Source organism: Notamacropus eugenii, chromosome 2 (genome assembly GCF_028372415.1).
Source record: "Notamacropus eugenii isolate mMacEug1 chromosome 2, mMacEug1.pri_v2, whole genome shotgun sequence".
NCBI lineage: Eukaryota > Metazoa > Chordata > Mammalia > Diprotodontia > Macropodidae > Notamacropus > Notamacropus eugenii.
In genome coordinates, this window is record NC_092873.1 from 241,551,559 (window position 1) to 241,574,486 (window position 22,928).

The following is a 22,928-nucleotide window of genomic DNA, read 5'->3' on the forward strand; positions in this document are numbered from 1 at the left end:
TGAACGTCCAGGCACATACGAAGTGAATTTGTCTCATCTCACTATTGCCCACCCATATCACATACGGCTGAGTGTCCCTATACATATATGAAAGGTACTTTTCACTCACGGTTGTGTCCATACATTTCTGGTTGAGACATGCACAGACTATACATACACATATACACACACACACACATATACACATACATATATCACATCTGGCTGAATGACCACCCATATAAGTTGCCCACATATGACATATGACTGAGTATCTATGCATATACAACAGATGCCCATCATACATGGGTGGGTACCCCCTCACAACACATACATACACTTATCACATCTGGCTGACTGCTCAAACCTATGACACATGCATCCCCTCTCCTTAAGCTCTCAAACACATCATATCACATCTAGTGGAGTGCTCGCAACACAACACAGATCATATCTGGCTGAGTGCCCACATGCACAACACATCTCATCTGGCTCAGCACTCACACATCCATGACACACGTGACATACACTGAGGACCCATGAGCATGTGACTCACAGATATCTCTCAAACCACTGGGGAATTTTCTTTGAACTGTATTATTAATCATTCTGTGACATTATGCAAATATAAACATCAAATTCTGTAAGTTTAACATGGATGGATTGCCCAACAATAGAACTTAGAGTCATAACAGATCTTAGATGTCCATCTGCCAAAATCATAAACACTTAATACCCAACTCTGGCTTCCTTTAAGTCCCAACTAAAGTCCCATCTTCCACAGGAAGCCTTTCCCAACTCCTCTTGATTCAATACCTTCCCTCTCTTAGTTACTTCCTATTTATTTTGTGTATCACTTTTTTGTATATATTTGTTTAATTACTATCTTCCTCATTGGACTGTGAGATCTTTGAAAGCAGGGACTGTTTTTTAACTCTTTTTGTATTCACAGTACTTAGCACAGTGCCTAGTACACAGCTGACATTTAATAAATCTTGAAAGATGATGTCTAGGTTCTTTTTTTGATCGTGGCTTCCAGGTAGTCTCATAATTTTTAAATTGTCTCTCTTAGATCTATTTTCCAGGTCAGTTGTTTTTCCAATGAGATAGTTCACATTGTCTTCTAATTTTTCATTCTTTTGGTTTTGTTTTGTAATTTTTTGATTTCTCATAAAGTCATTAGCCTCCATCTGTTCCATTCTAATCTTTAAGGAATTATTTTCTTCAGTGAACTGTTGGACCTCCTTTTTCATCTGGCCAGTTCTGCTTTTTAAGGCATTCTTCTCCTCATTGGCTTTTTGGATCTCTTTTGTCATTTGGTTAGTCTATTTTTTACTGTGTTATTTTCTTCAGCATTTTTTGGGGTCTCCTTTAGCAAGCAGTTGACTCGTTTTTCATGATTTTCTTGCATCTCTCTCATTTCTCTTCCCAATTTTTGCTCTCCTTCTCTTACTTGATTTTCAAAATCCTTGTTGAGCTCTTCCATGGCCTGAGATCAATTCATGTTTTTCTTGGAGGTTTTGGATGGAGGAGCTTTGACTTTGTTTTCTTCTGTTTGCAAGCTTTGGTCTTCCTTGTCACCAAAGTAAGATTCTATAGTCTGATTCTCTTTTCAGTTTTTCCTCATTTCCCCAGCCATTTACTTGACTTTTGAGCTCTTTGTCAAGGTAGTTCTCTGCTTCCAGTTGGGGTGGGGGTGTACTGTCAGTCATTCAATTTCCACACAATCTGTGGGCCTAAAGCTCCAGATACAGTCCTTCTCTCAGTCTCTGCTGCTGCTATGGCTGCTGCAGGTTCCTCCACCCCTTGCCCCCTTCCTCCTCTGCCATCCTGGGGCTGGGGCCAGACCACTCCACTCTCCTGCACTGGTCCCACAAGCTTTTCCCACTAACCTTTCAATTTGTCCTTGGCGTTTTGGGGTCCTGAAGTCTGGAAACTGCCACAGGTGCGAGAGATTCAGTCCCCCCAAGGCCTTCTCAGGCCCTGTCTGTGCCCACGCTGGACTGTTCCCTGCCCCCACTGTGGCATGATAGACGCTTCCTGGAGACCCAGGCTGTCTTGGGCTGGAGATTTGTTTCACTCCATCATTCTTTGAGTTCTGCAGCTCCTGAATTTGTTTAGAGCCATTTTTTACAGGTATTTGGTTGGGGTTGGGGGCAGTGCTCTAGAAAGTGCATACTGTTACTCTGCCATCTTGGCTCCAGCCCCCCCCTTAATAAATCTTTATTGATTGACTGGTTGATGTAATGATGGGAAACTCACTATTCCCTGAGTCATCCCATTCCACTTTAAAAACTAGAATTGTTAGTAAGCCAACAAAACCTACCTCCCAGTGACAATGGGCCCTGATTCCAGAAGATCTTACTTTTTCCCAAGCCTATCTGGCCTTCTCAAGGAGATTAAGATCTCTCATCACAGAAAGCAGAATCAGCCCTACCCCAGAGTGTGTTGAAGAAACCATAAGAACCACGCTATATCCCTAAAGGGAGCAGCTGAGCATATGAGGGATCTGACTCTAGATGGAAGAAGCATCACCATGCTGGGAATCAGGGGACTGCCTTCAGGATGATGAAAGGTCTGGGAGAAGCCCACTGGGTCTCATTCCCTGTCTCCTCATAAAGATCAGAGATGTGGAGAGGATAATGTGGTTTCACTATTGCTCTGGCTACAAAAACTGTAGCCCTGGGCCCAGATTTTGTGACTGCACACAGGAAAAAAGGGAAATACAAAGTGCAGGGTCTCCATTAAATCCTTGTGCATTTTCATGCTTTCATAACTAGAATGGCTAGTATAATAGAAATGATTTGTTAATCAGACTTAAAAGCAAATGTATAAAAATTTAGGACACACAGCTGTGCATAATGTATCTTCTTTCAAATCTTGTGACAAATGAAAAACAGCTGTAAATAGTAAATATTGATGCAATAAAAGAGGAACCTGTGTCTCCCAGGGAGCAGAACTGATGTGTCACTAAGCTAGGGGAAGAAAACTCATTTTGCCTTTAAATACCATTTACAGATAGTTTCCATTACACTTGCAACCTAAGTTACTAATGGTGAAATGTTTAAAAATTATGAAAGGTCTTTATAACTCTGCACTATTATCATGTCCCTGAAAAAGAAATGTGAACATCTTTCTTTTGAACAGATCATAATAATTGTTGAGAATGGACCTTGTGTGATGGCTGACACAAAAATAACTATACCACCAAGGTCACTTTATATGTCAAAGACCACATAGGTCATATTCAGCAGAACAATGTAGAAACTTTGGACTCGCTTTGTAAAACAGAATCATGCAGTGTGGTATAGTGAGTTCAGAGTCAGGAGGCCTGGGTTCAAACTCTGACTCTTCTACTTACTCTTTATGTGACCTTCAGCAAGTCACATGAGCTCTGTGGCTCTGTTTCCCTATCTATAAAATAAAGGGGCTAGACTTGAGGAACTCTAAGACCCTTCCAGCTCTACATCTGTGATTTAGTGTCTTACAGTATTAAATCTTGAGAAACTTGAAAAGGTGAACCACTATTTTCAATCAGGAACATTCTTAAATCATTAGAAAGATAAAAATCTGTCATATATTTAAAGGCTCACAAAGAAAGTCTATAACCTTTCTATGTAATCATTCTTCCTTGGATCTAATTTAAATTCTTCATGTTGTAGTTTCTTGTCTTCAGATATCAGAGATATTTACTCAAGAAAAAGATGTTACAAACCAAATAAAATGAAGTCTCGTGTTCAACAAATCCAAAGACCACCATTCTTAGGTAAAGGACACAATGTTTGACAAAAACTGCTAGGAAAATTGATCAGTAGTTAATAGAGATTGATTTAGACCAATACTTCACACCATATGCCAACATGATCTCCAAATGGATATATGACCTAGATACAAATGGTCATGTTACAAACAGATTAGAGAAACATTGAAGAAATTACCTATCAAATCTATGAATAGAAGAAAAGCTCATGACCAAACAAAGGACACAGTCTATCACAAAAGACAAAATTTTGATTGCATAAAATTTAAAAGTTTTTGTCCAAATGACACTAAAATTAGAAGGAAAGTATCTAACTATGGGGGAAGAAATTGTTTTGCAGCAAGATTTTCCAAAAAAGGTGTCATTTCCAAAATATTTAAAGATTTGATCCAAATTATAAGAATAAAAGTCATTTTCCAATTGATAAGTGGTCAAAGAATATGAATAGGTAGTTTTCAAAGGGAAGAAATACAAGCTATCTATAGCAATATGAAAAAAAAATGCTTCAACTTACTAATAAGCATAGAAATGCAAATTAAAGTAACTATGGGTTTCTACCTCACATCCATCAGAATGGCAAAGTTGACCAAAAAAAGGAAAATGACAAATATTGGAGAGGGTTGCATAAAAATAGGAACTACATTATTGGTGGAACTTTGAATTGGTACAGCCATTCTGGAAATCAATTTGGAACTATGCCCAAGAAGTTACTAAACTCTCTATGCTCTTGTCCCAACAATATCACTACTTGGTCTATACCCAAAAAAATCAAAGAAAGAGTTAAAAAAAATGTTATGTGCACAAAAATATTTATAATAGCTCTTTCTGCCTAGAACTAGGAACTAAGAAGATGTCAATCCATTGGGGGATGGCTGAGCAAATTATGCCATATGAATATAATATAATATTATTCTGCTATAAGCAATGGAAAAAGTTTATTTTAGAGACTCCTGGGGAGATTTATATAAACTGATGCAGAGTGAAATAAACAAAACCAGGAAAAGAATTTGTATATAATAACAATATTGTAAAAATGAATAGCTTTGAAAGATTTAACAACTTTGACCAGTTTGATCATCAACCATGATTCTAGAAGACCAATGATACAGAATGTTACCCAACTCCTGGTAGAGAGGTGATGGACCAATAGGCAGAATGAAACAGAAATCTTTGAACATAGTCGATATGGGTATTTATTTTGCTTGATTATGTTTATTTGTTAAACACTTTTGCATTTCTTTTCTTTCCAGGAAGAGAGGGAGAGAAAAAAACAAGTACTTGAAAGTTGAAAAAAATATATAATAAAAAAAATGTGTTTTCTTCTGTTTGACCTCTAGTGAAGCCCCACTGAAAAAGCAGCATTGTGGCTTGGAGGTAAGCTGGGTGTTCACAATAGAGAACAGGCTCCTGTAGGTGCTATGAAACTGAAAGTAGTAGTAGTGGTAGTACTAGTACTGGCAGTACTACTAGTAGTAGTAATTATAATTAGTATTTATGTAGCACTTTGAAAGTTTTCAAAGCGCTTCACAATTATTATCTCATCTTCTCACCACAACTACCCTGGAAAGTAGGTACTATTATTATCCCCATTTTACATATGAAAAAACTAAGGCAGACAGAACTTTAGTCATTTGTCCAGGGTCACTGCTTTGAGCTCATATTTTCCTGGCTCCAGGGCTAGCTGGATTTCACTCTGTAGCTGCCACTAAGGCTTCAAAAGTACAGGCCCAGGAGTAATGTGTCTATCATCCGAAAACCAGCCAAGCTTTTGTGATACTATAATATAATAATATGTAATGTCTAATGATATATAATATATAAAATAATAATGATATAATCCCAATACTTTAAGGAAAGTCATCTCCAGAAACTCGCCCCTTACTAAGTGATTGATCTTTTGGACCACAGCATTTCACAAGCCCCATCAGCAATGTTTCATTTCAATATTTCTCTTTCTCATCAATAAATATCACCTCTTGCCTTTCAATTAGTTACAGAGCACACTAGTCTCCTGACTTCTCTCCCCCACCTTTGCCTTCCAGGTAAATATGACATATCCCCACTCTATACAGGGGAAACAAAATGGGATGTAAAAAATTTGTGAAGATGGGAATTGGGGATATGTTTTCCTACTTCATTTGTTTATTCAATACTTGTTTATTTAATGCATTAAACTATATTGCTTTTCCTAAGTCCTCATTACATGAGCTACCATTTGTAATGAAGCCAACATGGTATAGCCAATAGAGCTGTGGGGTTTGGGAAGAACTGGGTTTAAATCCTTCCTCAGTCATTTACTGACTGGAAGACTCTTGACAAATTATTTAACATCTATAGACCTATATTTTATAACATCTATAGACCTATAGATCTATATTCCTCATTTACAAAATGACAGGATTTGTTTTAAATTATATGGCCTTTAAGGTCTATTCCAGCTCTAAGTTTATTCTGTCAACATTCGTTTTACTTCTAAGATACAAGTGTCTTCCTTTTCTTATGAAAACAAGCAGATAGAAGATTTTGTTAGGTGCAGTGTGGAGTAACTCTAGACATAATCTTTTTGGTTTACATGGCTCGTGGACAAATTGTGTTCTGAAAATGAGCCAATTCGTCCTTCAAGTACTCTGGGCAAATGGACTCCCATTTCTTTTAAGAGACTTTGGACAGCAGCACACACATTTCCAAAACACGCTGACACTGCAGAGTGGTAAGCACAAGTCTATTAAAATCATTCTCGAGTAATACTGTAGCTATCCAGTAAAGAGGCTAAAATTGCCTTGTATGCAAAAGAAAAAAAATGGTTCAGGAGAAAAGTCTACGTAGCTTCTCTTTAACAGAGAAGAGCATGGTAAAGTATCATATGAAAAGCAAAGAAAAACAAGATGTGGATGCTGTCTCAAAAAGAGAATATGATGCCTAATTACGATCAATTAACCCCCATCAAGAATAGTAGCTTTTACCTTCTGAGAAAGAGACAAGAGTTGTTTTGTTTTCTTAAATGAGTAGCTTTTCTATAGATTGGAGAGTCCCACCAGAAAAAGTTCTCAGTAAATGTTGATGACTAGCTGGTCTTTGGGCCATATTTTTTAATCAGGGAGAGATCATCTCCCACTCTTTGCAACTCATCCTGGAGCCATATAAATGGTGTTCTCCTCTTCTAGCCAAGTAAGTAATAAACATATAGATATGGGTAAGAGGTAGTGAGGAGGAAATTAAGACAGTTGACTTCCAAGACTTCCTTCAAGTCCTTTCTCTAACGTATACAAGCTGTATGACCCTAGACTGGTCATTTAACCTCCAAATGTCCCAGGCAAACCTCTAAGACTATGAGTTACAGAGAAGTTAAGGATCTCCACAGATAAGGGGACTTTCCTTACTGAAGAGCTCCTAATACACATGAAGTCATAGCTCTAGATTAAAAAAAAAAAACCTATGTGTAGAAGGGGAAAAACAATATATGTCCATTTCTCTATTTGGGGCAGATCAAGTAAACACACAGACCAAGAGATCTTTAGGTTATAATACCTAGACTCATTAAAATGCAACTCAATCAGCACTTGGCTCAGAGAAAGGCTTGCTTCAGTTAAAATCCAATTTAATTCAACAAGTATTTATTAAGTGTAGTTTATTGTAGTTGCCATGAGGGAAACAAAAGAAGCATAAAACACAGTCCCTGATTTAAGGAGACCAGCCCCAGTTCATCCGTGAAACTCTAAAATATTATTGAGTTCTTGTATCCACTAAAGACTCCCACTGGTGACATATTAAAAAACATGGTTAGACAGTGGTTCATAAGAAAAAGACCTGGGGATTTTAGTAGATTCACTATGAGTCAACAGTGTGATGTTTCTGCCAAAAAAAGCTAATGTGATGATCTGAAGGTGTATTTAAAGATGTGTGGTTCTAGAACAAGGGATATAATAATTCAACGGCAATCTGTCCTGATCAGTCACATCTGGAACACTACATTCAATTCTGGATAACACATTTTAGAAAGGATTTTGACAATCTGAAGGGCATTCCAGAGGAAATCAATCAGGATGTTAAGAGAACGCAAAACCATAACAACTGAGGGTTGGGTGAAGGAACTGGGGATTAATGCTTCCCCAGATTTAGGGAGGGACATAATAGTTGATTTCAAATATTTTAATATTTTTCATGTCAAAGGGTTATTAGGCTTATTTTGCTCCTTGGTCCCAGAGGACAGAATTAAGGCCAATAGGTCGAAATTACAGAAAAGAAGATATTACCTCAATACAAGGAAGAGTTTCCTAACAGTTCAAGTTATCTGAAAATGGAATGAGTTGCCTTATATTGAGTTCCCTCTCACTGGAGATCTTCAAGTGGAGACTGCATTACTACTTGGCAGCAACGTTGTAGAAAGGATACTTGCTTGACATAGGAGCTGAGCTAGATGACCTCTGAGATCCCTCCCCACTCTAGAATTCTATGATTCTACAAAGAGACATGACAGTAAATAAGCAAACCCTCTCCAGATACTTTCATCATATCAAATAGCACCACACCTCAAGATATACATTCTATATTTAATATTAATAACAGCCAGTATTTATATAATGTTTTAAGGTTTGTGAAGCACTTTAAAAATATTCTTTTTTTCCCCTTTACAACAACCCTAGGAGGAAGATACTATTATTAGTTTTACAGATGAATAAACTAAGGCAGACAGAAGTTGTGACTTGTCCATTATCACACAGGTGATAATGGTGTTACACATTTGCACTGTGGGCAGAATGAGGACATTCAGTGGCACCATGAGGTTGATACTTTCAAACTGGGGATAAGGTTATATGTGATCTTGTGCCCTAATGACTTAAGACACTAAAGTAGCATTGTGGGTAAGAGTTCTGGATTTGGAATGAGGAAAACCCAAGTTTAAATCTTCCTCAGACACTAATTTGTTGAGTGATCCTAGGTAAGTCACTTAACCTCTGTCTGCCACAGTTTCCTCAACTGCAAGATGGGAATAATTATAGTCCCTGCCTCCCAAGGTTGTTGTGAGGATCAAATGACATATTTGTAAAGTTCTTTCCAAACCTTAAAGTGATATATAAATACTAGTTGTTATCATTAACTCCATTTCATACCAGAAATATGCATGCAATGAAATGTTTTCATTGAATGATTATCTATTACACAACTATCAGAGTGGCTAATATGAAAAAAAGTGCAAAATGTTGGCTGTTGGAAGGGATGTGGGAAAACTGGGACACGAATGCACTGTTGGTAGAGTTGTGAACTGATCTAACCATTCTGGAAAACAATTGGAATTATGCTCAATGGGCTATTAAACTGTGCATACCCTTTGACCCAGCAATTGCCAGTGCTAGGTCTATATCCGAAATATACTCCCAAAAGAGAAAAGGACTGATCTGTACAAAATATTTATAGCAGCTCTTTTTGTGGTGGCTAAGAATTGGAAATCAATTGGGGAATGGCTAAACAAGTTGTGGTATATGATCATAATGGAATACTATTTGCTGTAAGAAATGACAAGCAGGATGATTTCAGAAAATCTGGAAAGACTTATATGAACTGATGCACGGTGAAGTGAACAGAACCAGGAGAATATTGTACATCGTAACAGCAACACTGTTTGATGAAGAACTGTGAATGACTTAGCTATTCTCAGCAATACAATGTCCTAAGACAATCCCAAAAGACTAATAATGAAGCACACTATCTGCCTCCAGAGAAAGAATTGATACTGATTGAACACAAACCGTAGCATGCTACTTTTCACTTTCTTTCATTTTTTTCTTTTATTTGAGTCTTCTTGTACAAAATGACTAACATAGAAATGTTTTACATAATTGTACATATACGAAGGGGCAGGAGAGAGGAAAGGACAGAATTTGGAACTCAAAAACTTTAAAAAATATATTTTTTAAAAACTTTTAAAAAAAAGAATGACTACCTACTTGATGCCACTTTCAAAAATTTGCCAGGGTCTACTTTAGTTACTGTTATCTGAGCTGGTCATCTCTAGTTACCTGTTCCTGAATTAATTACTGTATGCATTGTAGCTCTGTGAAAATGTGATTTCCATTTACTCATACATATAAGTCAATCTAATGGATAAGACACTGATGTCCTAAAACAGAAATGGTGGGTTCAAATCCCATATGAGATGAATAATTTTGATGGAACTAAAAAATAATAATATGGAGGCAAAAAGTCAAGAATCTCAAGGAAGTAAACGGGGGGAAAGTGGAAATAAAGGGGAACTAAAAGTACCAGATCTTAAACTATACTAAAAAGCCATAATTCTCAAAACAATTTGATACTGGTTAGAAATAGTGAGATCAATCAATGAAACAGATTCAGTACACAATAGACAGAAGGAAAAGGACCTAGTAACCTAGTATTTGATAAACACAAAGGCTCCAGTTATTGGGATAAGAGCTTGTGATTTGATTTTTTTTTAAAAAACTGTTGGGAAAATTGGTAGTAGTGTGGAAGAAAATAGATTTAAACCAACACCTCCTACCTTATACCAGAATAAGCTCCAAATAGGCATATGGCCTAAATATAAAAGGTGACATGAAAACAAATTAGAGAAAATAGAAAAGAAAGCTATCAGATCTATGGATAGAAGAAAAGTTCATAACCAATCAGGGGATAGAGAAGAACACAGAAGATTAAATGGATAACTCTGATTACATAAAATTTTAAAGTTTCTATACAAACAAATCAAATAAAGTTAAGATTAAAAGAGAAGCAATTCACTAAGGAGAAAAAAAAACCATTGTAGTATGTTTTTCTGATGATGTTCCCATGTCCAAGATATATAAAGAACTGATTTAAATTTATAAGGGCCATTCTCCAGTTGATAAATGGTCTAAGGATATAAATGGAAAGTTCTCAAAGGAAGAACAATTTATACTGTAACATTCATATTTATAAAAATTGAGCAATTTTTAAGGTTTGTATAAACTGATGAAGAATGAAATGAACAGAACTGGGAAAATAATTTATGCAATAACAGAAATACTGTAAAAAAAAAAACCTTTAAAATCTGTAAGAATTCTGATCAACACGTTAATCATACAAGATTCAAGAGGTCTCATGACAAAGCATGCTATACCTCCTGACAGAGTGGTGATATATTCATTGCGCAGAATGAGACATGTATTTTCAGGCAGGAAAATAAAGACAATTTGTTTTTTCTTGAATATGCATATGTATTACAAGAAGTTTGTTTTCCTTTTTTTCCCCCAATAGGGTAGAGTATTAGAGGAAGAGAAAAAGAATTTCTATTAATTTTTAAAAATTATTTTGTAAAAGTTTCCAAAAGAGACAAAGAGGGGAACAGGGAAGGAAGGGAGAACAGTGGAAAAGGTGCTGGGATTGGAGATAAAGGATCTGAGTTCAAACCTCAGCTTTACCACTCCTAAGTGTGACTGGGTCTTATCCATAAAATAAGGTGGTTGGATTAGATGACCTACTTCCAGTTCTAAGTCTAGGATCCTATGAACCACTCTAAATACTTAGATCTGCAATAACTTGGTCAGAAAGCATGAACATGTCTAATTCCTGCTTCTTGATTTGGTTTGCTGGGTCCACAACCGACACTAATAAATACGCACGTTACATAAGAGGTCATATGGATATACCTATAAGTAGCCAACTTTAACTGCTCAGTGAAACACGCAAGTGACATGAGAATTTCTGGCATTACCAGAAATCAAATAAGGATATTTTGTCAATATTCTGGAGAAGGTAGGTCTTAGATTACAGATATAGAGAGGAAGGATAAAGATGGATGAAAAGGAGGAGGAAAAGAACCCCAGAAAGCAGGTGTGTGTGTCAGAGCTTGGAGGCAGTAAAGTGCACTGGGTTAATGGGATAAAAACAACAAAAAGCACCTCACTCTTACAAAGTGAGACAAATGCAAACAACTAGAAACTAAAGAGGTGCCCATCAGGTAGGGACTGGCTGAATACATTATGGCATATGTATATGATGGAATACTATTGTGCTATGAGAAATGATGAAAGAGATGGTTTCAGAGAAACCTGGGAGGACTTGTATGAACTAATGCAGAGTAAAGTGAGAAGAACCAGGAGAAGAAAAGACAAGCAACCTTGAAAAACTTGGGAACTCTGATCCGCATAACGCCCAACAAAGATTCCAGAAGATGCAAGATAAAATGTGCTATCCACCTCTAGATAGAGAGGTAGGGACCTCAGTACAGATTCATCCATATCTTTTTGGATATGGCAGGATACAGATGGATACGGATATGCCAGGATTTGCTTTGCTTGACTATTCATGTTTATAATAGAAGTTTTGTTTTTGTTTTTGCTTTTTCAGTTGAGAAGGGGAGGAAAGGGGAAGGAAAGAATGTAAACCTGAAAATAAAGTTTAATTTATTTTTAAAAACTTTCAAGTGAGTCAAATCGAAAAGAAAGTATAGAGCCTAATATTTGTTCTGAAGCTGGAGAATCATTCCATTTCAGTAAAGCAGAAGCACCAATGAACAGGATCTTGATGTCTAAACATCCTAATTCAGGTGAACTTATCCTAAATGGAAGATGAATTAGAAAAAGTGACCTTAATGTTGCATGCGTCTGTCAGTCAGCAAGCATTTATTAAACATATCCTATATCAAGGCACTGTGCTAAGCATTGTAGAATACAGGTAAAGACTAAGCCTGTCCTCAAGAAGCTTACATCCCAATGGGAGAGAAAACATGTAAATAAACAGTTCTAAATAAGGTACATACAGAGTAGAGGGAAGGTAAACCTAGAGAGGAAGGCTCTAGCAGCTGGAGTGCCAAGAAAGGACTCCCGCAGATGGCAGACTGAACTGAATCTTAAAGGGAGTCACGGATTCTAAGAGGCAGAGGTTAAAAGTGGGAACTTTCCAAGCATCAGGAGGCAGCCAAGTACAAAGATAAGTGAGACAAGAGACAGAGAGTTATGAGTGAGGGACAGCAAATAGACCAATGTAGCTGGATCACAGAGTTTGTGAAGGAGAGTCAAGTAGAAGAAGGCCGAGAAAGTAAGAAGAGACTTGGATGCAAAGAGCTTAAAATGGCAAAACCCAAACTAGGCTGACTGGATTGCTAAATATATCAAACAGAATAGGTAATAGGGACTGTTTGGTACTTGTTGATGTGTGTATATCTATCTATCTATCTATCTATCTATCTATCTATCTATCTATCTATCTATCTATGTATATATCTATCTATATTTACATATACATATATATATATTTATATACAGAGAGAGAGAGATCAGTAGAACAGATTAGTTACATTTTCCAAGACAAGCTCCAAACAGACATCACTTGGATATAAAAGGTGACATCATAAACAAATTAGAGGAACAAGGAATAAAACATCTTTCACAAATTGGCAACCAAACAAGGCATATGGACAAATGTTATGCCAGAGCCAACACAGCAAATTAGCAAATGCTACAAATCAAGGTTTGATGTATTGTGTTGTTGATTATCTAGACTTTAAAAAGTAATGGGGAAAGATATTAATAATTCAAATTAAATGTAAAATTGTGTTCATGCATACATATATTTTTTGGAAAGCTGTATGTTAAACATTTGCCAACACACTTGTGGATACAGGGGATCACAGAAAACAAAATGGACTAATTTGATTGCATAAAATTTAAAGTGTTTTGCACAAGCAAAGCAAATGCAGCTAAAATCAAAAGGAAAACAATCAAGCAGAAGGAAGTCTTTGCGCCGTTTTTCTGACAAAACGAAAAATACAACATATATATGGTATTAATTCAAGTTTACAAGATCTTCTATCAATAAATCTATAATAAATCTATCAATAAATGAGCAGGAAGTTTTCAAACGAAGACATCCAAACTTTCAACATACTCTCCCTTCTCACTTCCATCTCTTAGCTACCTTGGCTTGTTTCAAGACACAGCTCAAATTCTATCAAAAACAACAGACTTTTCCCAGGTCTCCCAGCTGCTAGCGCCTTCACTTTCAACAAAATTCTTTCTCAATTACCCTGTATATATCTTGCAGGTACCAAGTTATTTTCATGTTTGTTTCCCTTGAGGTTAGAGACAATTGTTACCCTTCTTTTAAGAGGTAAGGGGTTGTTATGTTTTAATATTACTTTTGCCATAAGTGTCATCGATCTAAAAAGTTAATAGAAATAGAGGTGTAACTTAAAATTCCAGGTCATCAAGCAGTTTTGCAAAGTGGCTTGTCTAGGCCACTACCAGCTGGAATAGACATGCACTCAAGGTAGATTCATGAGGGTGGGGAGGGAAGGAGAGAAAGCCACAGACAGACAGACAGACACAGAGACAGACAGAGAGAGACAGAGAAAGAGAGAGACACAGAGTCAGAGAGACAGAGACAGGGAAACAGAGACAGACAGAGACAGAGAGACAGAGAGAGAGAGAGACAGACAGACAGACAGACCCACTTCTTTAATGAGCTCTGAGCAAGACATGATCTGCTTGGTCTTGGTCTAAGTAGTATCAGAAACAATTTATAAGTCTATTGAACAGATTATACGTATAATGTAATGAACAAAAATAAAGCCAGGACCAGCCTAGGTGAAATTTGTTAAAGGTACTTTCTCATTTCTGCTTTCATGCCCCTTTATACCCTCAAGCATCCTTGACTGCCCAATTCAGTTTGATTCAACAAACATTTCTTAAGAACTAGGTGCTGGAAATTCAGAGACAATAATTCCCTGACCTCAAGAAGCTTACATCCAAAGTCCTAACCAGAGTCACTCTTCCCGGACTATAGGCAACTGCTTTCTATTCTACCTGGTCAACCTCTTAACCAATCCTATGACCTTGTCCCATAGACTTTGGCTGCTATCAGTTGGAAAAGATCCGATAAGTTAATTCATGATAAGGTGTTAATGATTGATAAAAGCTCATTATGTTGCCCTTCCCTAGACTATTTGCATTTTAACCAGGGATATTGCCTTGACCCAAAAGGAGTAGTGCTTATTACAGCCTTTCAAGGATGGTGAGGTAAAGGGGTTTTCCCAATACACAGCTGACTGTTTGCTCCTCCTGTTTATGGCAGGTTTGGGTACTTCCCTACTGCATACAGAGCAGTGAGCTCCCTGGTTGACTGTGGTGGTTACAATACCAGTGACAGAGTGCCAGGTGGGACATCTAAACTTAAAGTTGGTTGGTATTTATTGCACAGGAACTTGGTTCACTTGGTTTCACTTGGTTAAGGAGTCAGGGGATCTCACAATTATGGTATTTTCTCACATTGACCCCAAGACTAGGGAGGTAGCACAATTAGCATCATCCCCATTGTATAGATGAGGAAACTGAGGCTCCCAGAGATTAAATCATGTCGTTGGTCATTCGTCATACATTTTATCAAAGAATTCAAACTCAGGTCTCTTGGCCCCATCTCCTGCTTGTCATTCAGCTATATTTGAGAAGGAATATATAGAAGCCAGAACATCCTTCATGTCTGGGACTCTTCCAATTTATATAGTATTTTCGGCTTGTCCTTCTGACCTCACCATTTCTGTCAGTGGTCCCAACCATTCAGTCTCATATTTGTCGGGGCCATCCCCAGTAGTCCTGATCTATATCTGGCAACTCGACCCAGATGGCTCTGGAGGAGAGAGTGAGGCTGGTGACTTTGTACAACCCTGCCTCACTAAAATCCAATTGATTTGCATGTCATGGCATCACCTTCCTGATGTCATGGTCCTCTTCGAGAATGAAGGACAAGCAACTACAACAACACATTTGTAACCCTGAGGTCCTACTGACCATCCCCTCCTTGCTCCTCAGTTAACAGGGGCTCCTGAGCCCACCTCTGCAATATGAAATCTTTTTGTTTCTCCTTCATTCCCAGGGGAATACAGGATCAGGTACCTGGGAATCTAAATTAGACACAGCAATGTAGCCACTGTCCCATAATGTAGAGCTGAAGAAGGGATCAGACCACACACAAACATATAGACTTAAGGCTTGGAAGGGCCAGACAGGGCAATTAAACTCAACCTGTCTTTATAAATGAGGAAACTGAGTTCCAAAGAGGTAAACTCCCCGGTAACAGGTAACTTCCCTGAAGTCACACAGCTAGCTAGTAAGCATCAGGGGCAGGATTTGAAAAAAGATTCTCTAATTCCAAACCCAAAACTCTTTCCATCCTACTATGGTGATAGTGTACAGTATGTGCTAACCCCAAACCACATTGTGTATATTTTTAAGGGGGAAAAATGTCCTATCAAGTTATTCTTTTACAATGTGTCTGTTTCTCCTTAATGTTGCATATAAATGGATTTGGAATGACCTTGTACCCCAACATTTTGGGGTACCCCTGAGCCTCATCACTAAGATAGCATTAATTGAAGTATTATTCTATGTAGTAAATATTAAAATCAGGGGAAATGTTTATACTCAGACTAGACCTGAGGGGTGGCATTTGTGTATCTGGGGCAGGGATCTGGTGCCCCTTTTCAGTTACTGTCTGCCAGAGCCATAAAGCCTTCAGTCCAACACATGTACCTTAATATCATAAAATAAACACCTCTCTGCCAATGAAAGGGGAATTGTGAAAATATGCATTCCGAAAAAGTATTAAAAAAGTGTCATTCATTAACACCTGTATTATACTCTAGGCAATTGCCTGATTTGTCTACTTTCAGTACTCATTCTGATTTTAACTTTCTTTTTTTTCATAACAAGCTCAGGCAATAAGAAAATAATCTTCAGATTATTCACTTAGACAATAGTTACCTTTTGCAAACAGCCCTCCCTCACTCAAAACAAAGTCAAGTGCAAATCACGTCATTATTTCTCTGATGGCATGGTCTTCTTCGGCAACGAAGGACAAACACACCTTTTGCAAAAGAGGCAGAGGAGTGGAGAGAAAGATGCCCTTAAAGTCAGAAAGACCCAAGTTTAAGTCTTGATTTTGGAAAACACTGGTTGTGGGACTCTGGGGATGACCCTGGGCAAGTGACTTAATTTCTCAGTGCTTCCTCAAGCGATGCCTTAAGGTTGCTCTCCATCCTTGGAGGGAGCTGCCACACCAGGACTCCCCACCCTGATGAAATCAGGGGCTACACCAACCTCCTGTCCCTAAATGACACACATCAGAATTGTGAAATGTGGACAAGCTACCTGACTTACTGAAAAAAGTTTAGTTCATCAGAGGCAGAGACCCGGGAATCGAATTCCAGCTCTTGGTTTGCACTTCCTAGTGATACCTTCATGTCCAATTTAGCTGCATATTCCACAGACAGTGTCACATTCTGCTAGGATCTGATTTTCTAAAGAATTCCAAGTCCATCCAAACTGACTGAGCCATTAGAAGCCTTCCAAGTTATACCCAGGTCCTATAAACTGAATAGGCCCTCAAATACAGTGACTTAAGGGAGGGGGGAGGAGAATAAGGACAGGACAGGACAGGACAGGACAGGACAGGACAGGACAGGACAGGACAGAGGTATCTTTGAGCCTGAGGAAGAGACTTTGGAAGCAGACCCTTAACTTGGATAATAACAGCTTCCCTTTATCTAGCACTTTTATGATTACAGATTGCTTGGAAGACAATGCATTTATTCTTTCATTTTATGGATGAGTCTCACAGATATTAAGGTATATACCCAGAGTCACCCAGGAAGCAAGTGGTAGAACTGGGCAATGAATCCAGAAACTGAGACCAGGAAATATGACTTGATTCTGGGACCAGTGACAACTAGAGCAACTGGAACAGCTTGATTAGTGACTCAGTGGTCTACTTCTCAGGGCTGTTGGGCAGATCAAATGAGATCATATCCATAGGGTCCCTATCATGTCTGGCACATAGTAAGCACTTTTCTGTCACTGTTAGGCAGCTATGTCAGTGCAATGGATAGAACACTGGGTCTGGACTCAGGAAAACTTGAGTTCACATCCAGCCTCAGACTCTGGCTGTGTGACCCTAGACAAGTCACTTAACATCTCTGCCTCTGTTTCCTCATCTGTAAAATAATCTGGAGAAAGAAATGACAAGCCACTCCACTATCTTTGCCAAGAAAACCCCAAAAAGGGTCATGAAGAGTCAGGCATGACTGAAAAATGACTGAATACCAACACAGTCAGCCTCTCTGAGCCTCAATTCACTTATCTGCAAAATGACACTCTCTCTAGGTCTAAAATCAAGATCCTATGATATGATTCTATGCAAAAGGGGCTCCACTCTCTCAGCCCAGAGTGACTCTACTGAATAAAAAAAAAAGAATGAATAAGCCAGATATGGATCTATGTTGGACTTGTCTAAACAAGAGCTATAAGAGACAAGTTTGTAAAAGAACTGTTTTCAACTCTTGACCTCTCACTGCTAAACTGAAGTCAGTTCAGTGTTAACAATACATCCTGGTCATGTTGATAGTCTGTTAATAAATGTGAGGCTTTGGATAATATTAGTGAATTCAATTCTGCCAGTAACTCAGCTTACAAAAGGGAAACATATCAACAGGAATGACCCAACAGACAATTTTCTATGGTAAAGTTCTTTCCTCAGGCTCTGACTCAGCAAACTGAATATTCCCTTGTTTGGACAAAGTGAAATCCTTACTCAATAATATCATGGGCCCAGAAGTCTAGAAAACTCTTATGATTTAGACCCAAGTGACAATGTTAACTCCTAGAAATCAAGAAAGATCTTACTACTGCATTACATGACTTCATTTTCTTTTTTAAAAAGAGTAGGTTAGCCATATCTGAAACTGGGAAGCTAGAATTAATTCTCACATAGCTGACAAGTAAAACATTCCCAAAAGAAGAGACAGTATGGGAAAGTGAGATGGAATTAGAGTCAGAGGACTTGGATTCAAATCCGGATTCTGCTATGGGCAACCTGTATGCCAATGGACAAAGCATTCTGCTTCCCCATGCTTCAGTTTCCTTATTGGTAAAATGAGGGGATTGATGACCCCTAAAGTCATGTCTCTAGATCTATGGTTCTCTTATTCTTCCAGCTTAAAAGTGATGATTCTGAGATGCTTTAAAAAGAGTACACACACAAACACACACACACGTATGTGTATATCAACTTAGTTAAGTCTCAAGACAAGCTTTTGAATGAAAAAAACTTGACATAGATTTGTTATGTAACTCAATCAAGGTCAGGTATCTAGCTGGTGATGGAACAAAGACCAGAACCCCAAATCTCCTGCATCCTAGCTGCACTTTTTCTGCTACTCTATACCACATCCTAATGGGATGTCAGATTATGAGAAACAGAGCACCCTCTAGTTAACAGAATGAATGAACTTGATACCTCATAGCCACATTGCTTCCATCAATGACAATGGGTCTCAAATGACTGTCAGGGTCTTCCAAGTCATCTTCAGGATTTGTCCCCAGAAGCCTTCTGCCCAAGTCCACACTGCCACAGGAGCCCCGGGCAACAAGTTTTGGAGCAGGGCTCTCCCCATAGCTTTCTTGAACATGAGGTCGGTTGCCCATCTGAATCAGCTCCTGTAGGATGTCATTCACCAGTGCCCCCTGGCCCAGCTTTGCCAACACTCTGACGACACCTTCCCGGCTATAGCCCAGTTTTCGGAAGAATTCCAGCTTCTCTGTGTGGGACTCCATCAAAATCACTCCAGCCCTGGCCGGGGAACAGGCTAGGCTCTGTCTTTCTCTGGAGTCAGCCCCTTCTGATACCTGTCCTTTGTTTAGGTCCTTACCACCAATATGCAGATACATGAACTGGAGGAGAGGAAAAAAGTGATCAGTCTTTTTTTTTTTTTTTTTGCCAACCTGTCACTGAAACTGTCAGTTTACCGAGGACAAATTATTTATACACTTGCTCTCCAGCTTTATCTTTCAGGAAATCATGGTCCCTTTGGGGATTTTCAGTTGCTCAGTGTGGTTAGTGAGCCACAGATACCATCACCCTGCTTTTACTTAGTGCAATCTCAAAATGTCAGCTCTGTACCCATGGGCAAGCTTCATCAAGCATGGAGGAAAGAGTGAGGTAGGAATGTGAAGAGAGAAGTGTTTCTGGAGCATTGCTGCACATCACAAATCCATTGCAAAAGTCTTTCTTTGGGAAAAATCTCCTTTTTTTAAATCTTAGAATTTTGGACAGAAAAATCATTCCAAAAATCTCTTTGGGAAAAAAAATCTTTCCAAATATTTTTTTGGAAATATGTACACTCTGTCCCCCTCAAACACACACACACACACACACACACACACACACACACACACACACACAGCCAGGTGAAATATTCTTCCAGAACAACTCACCCTACCTACCTCCTACCATCCCAACTCCGTCATTCAATGGCCACCTAGCATGACCTGTCTTTCAATTCAATCCTGGCTGACTTGAAGCTCCAAAACTCTTTGCAAAACAAGTAAGACAAACCCCTGAGAGATTATGGGGTTAGTTCTTTCTTAGAATCACCTAGATAATAGGCTTTGAGCAGCAAGGAACTTTAGCAAACATCTAGTCCATCTTCCCTTGTCTTACAGACAGGTCAATGGTGTCCAAGGAAGTTTCTGTCCAGGCTCCCCCCACTCTCCAACCCATCCTCCAAACAGGTAGAAGAGTGATATTTCTAAAGGTCTGACCATGGCACTCAAGGCACTTCAGTGATTCTCTAGTACCTCTGTGATAAAGTATGACCTTCTCTGTTAAGCATTTAAAAACCCTGCACAATCTAATTCTAATGCTTTACACACACTATATTCCTGCCATCATGGACTATGTGCCACTCCATGAATATGACAATCCCTCTCTTTTCCCCTTACCTTTGTAGAGGCTCTCTCTCATGCCTCAAACACTCTCCTCCGCTTCTACATCTTGGAGTCCCTGACCCCCTTCAAGGCTCCTCTCAAATACTACTTTCTACAAGAAGACTCCCTTATTCTTCTGCTGTTAGGGTTCACTCCCAACCCTGAAATCATTTTGCATTTATTTTGTATTTAATTATCTGAGCATATGTGAGGTGTGTGCTATTTTTTCCCAGCAGAATGTAAATTCTCTGAGGTCAGGCTTTTCTTTTTTTTTTTTTTTAGTTCTTTGCATCCCCACCACTTTACATCTATTAAAGTACCTAGATGCCTGAGGAAGTGAAGTAACTTTCCCAAGATCACACAGGTAATAGGTAGCTGGGTTGGGTTTCAGACCCATGTCCGTTGATTCTACATCTAGAATTCTTACAGTCATACAATACTACCCCTCCCTATACATCTGGGTAGTTCAGGAGAGAACCCAGGAGGATTACATTGCTGTGGACACTGTCTATTCCATCATAAAATGGTAGAAGCCCCAATGGGATAACACGGTGGTGGTGTTGTTTGGTCATTTTCAGTTGTGTCTGACTCTTCATGACCCCAATTGGGATTTTCTTGGCAAAGATACTAGAGTGGTTTGCCATTTCCTTCTCCAGCTCATTTGAGAGATGTGGAAACTGAGGCAAACAGGGTGAAGTGACTTGTGCAGGGTCACACAGCTAGTAATTGTCTAGGGTCAGATTTGAACCACAAAGATGAGTCTTCCTGACTCCAGGCCTAACACTAGCTGCCCTAAATATAATAGGTTTTTCAAAAACTACCAAGGTGACTGAGAGCAAACAACTTCCCAACAGCTTCTCTCCACCATTGCTTTAGCATCTCAGGGTCTGCAGTTCATCAGCTCCTAGGTCTAGACCTGCAGGAAACCTTAGAAGTCCCAGAGACCAATCTTCTCATTTGACAGATGAAGAAGATACCCCAAAAGGTTAAATGACTTCCCCAAGGTCACACAATTATGGGATCATAGATGGAAAGACTTCCTCCAGACTTCAGAACCATGTCTCTGTGCTAGCTACCTGGGACCCTCCCCTCTTTTGGCCTCCTTTTCTGCATTGTCTTCTCCCATTGAAGGGCAGGGACTGACTTTCTTTTTTCCTGTACTTGTATTCTCAGCACTTAGCACTATGCCTGGCAGGGAGTGGATACTAAAAGAAGGCTTTTTCCTTCCTTTCTGAAGCTGGAAGAAACCTTGCAGGCCCCAGAGGTCAACCCCCTAATTTTGCAATTGAGGAAGGGTAAAAGTCATACACAAAGTCACACAAGTAGTAAGTGCAGAGCTGGGATGCTAACTCAGATCCCAAGACTCCAAATTCAGCATTCTTTCCACTGTCTTATGTTTTGCAGAGGGAATCTAAACCCAGCTTATCTTGTTCTAGAATCAATTTTCTTTCTACTCTGCTACACTGGGGACAGCCAGATGGTGCAGTGGATAGAGGGCTGGGCCCAGGATCTGGAAGACTCATCTTCATGAGTTCAAATCCAGCCTCAGACACTGACTTGTTGTGTGACTCTAGGTGAGTCTCTTAACCCTGTTTGCCTCAGTTTCCTCATCTGTCACATGAGCTAGAGAAGGAAATGGTGAAATACTCCAATATCTTTGCTGAGAAAACCCCAAATGGGGCCACAAAAAGTCGAACACAACTGAACAATAAACACTACACCACCTCTTTCCCCCTTTAGAGTCTTCCCATTATCATTCATTTCTCCCTCTCATGCTTACAAGTCTTTCTGTGGAACCTATCACTAAAATGCTATAGTTTGGATAAAAATAGCAAGCATAGAGTCGGATGGGGAAAGATCAGTAAAGGAGATTCTTTTTCCCTTAAGGAGACCTAAGGATTTTGAAAACATTCTGACAAATCTATTTCCCAGATGCAAGTTAAGGAATCTTGAGAGAAGTAAAATATCTCTGGATACAATGGAATAGAAATGGTGAAAATCTCTCAGATCCACTCATTTGCACAAGGAGATTATGTATTAAAAGGAAGGAAGGCACCATCCTGTCAATACAAATGGGGCAACAGAAATACATACCCAAGGAGAGTTCTCCCAAATCATACATTTGTGAATTACAAACCCAAGTAAAGAACCAATATTTATTTCTTTTTTAATCCTTTTTTTTTAGAACCAATCAGGGTTAAGCAACTTACCCAGGGTCACACAGCTAGTAAGTGTCTAAGGCTGGATTTGGACTCTGGTCCACCTGTCTCCAGAGCCAGTACTTTATCCACTACACCACCTATCTGCCCCTTCTAATATCTATTTCATGGAAGATAAAATTCTAAGACCCCAGAGTCACCACCCTCAAGTATAGTGTAGTTGTCCTCCTAAATCAAAAGCAGACTCCATCAAGAAAAAGTGAATAATACTTCAGGGGAAAA

The 22,928-nt window shown here is 38.8% G+C and overlaps 1 protein-coding gene across 1 annotated transcript in view; it reads right to left on the reverse strand.

Annotated features, from left to right (window-relative positions):
* Positions 1-22,928, reverse strand: part of ZC3H12D (zinc finger CCCH-type containing 12D) — a 54,927-nt gene that overhangs the window by 27,351 nt on the left and 4,648 nt on the right. Inside the window, exon 2 of the mRNA XM_072643676.1 lies at positions 19,019-19,452. Coding sequence (XP_072499777.1) covers positions 19,019-19,452 — 434 coding nt within the window. The remainder of the gene's footprint in view (positions 1-19,018; positions 19,453-22,928) is intronic.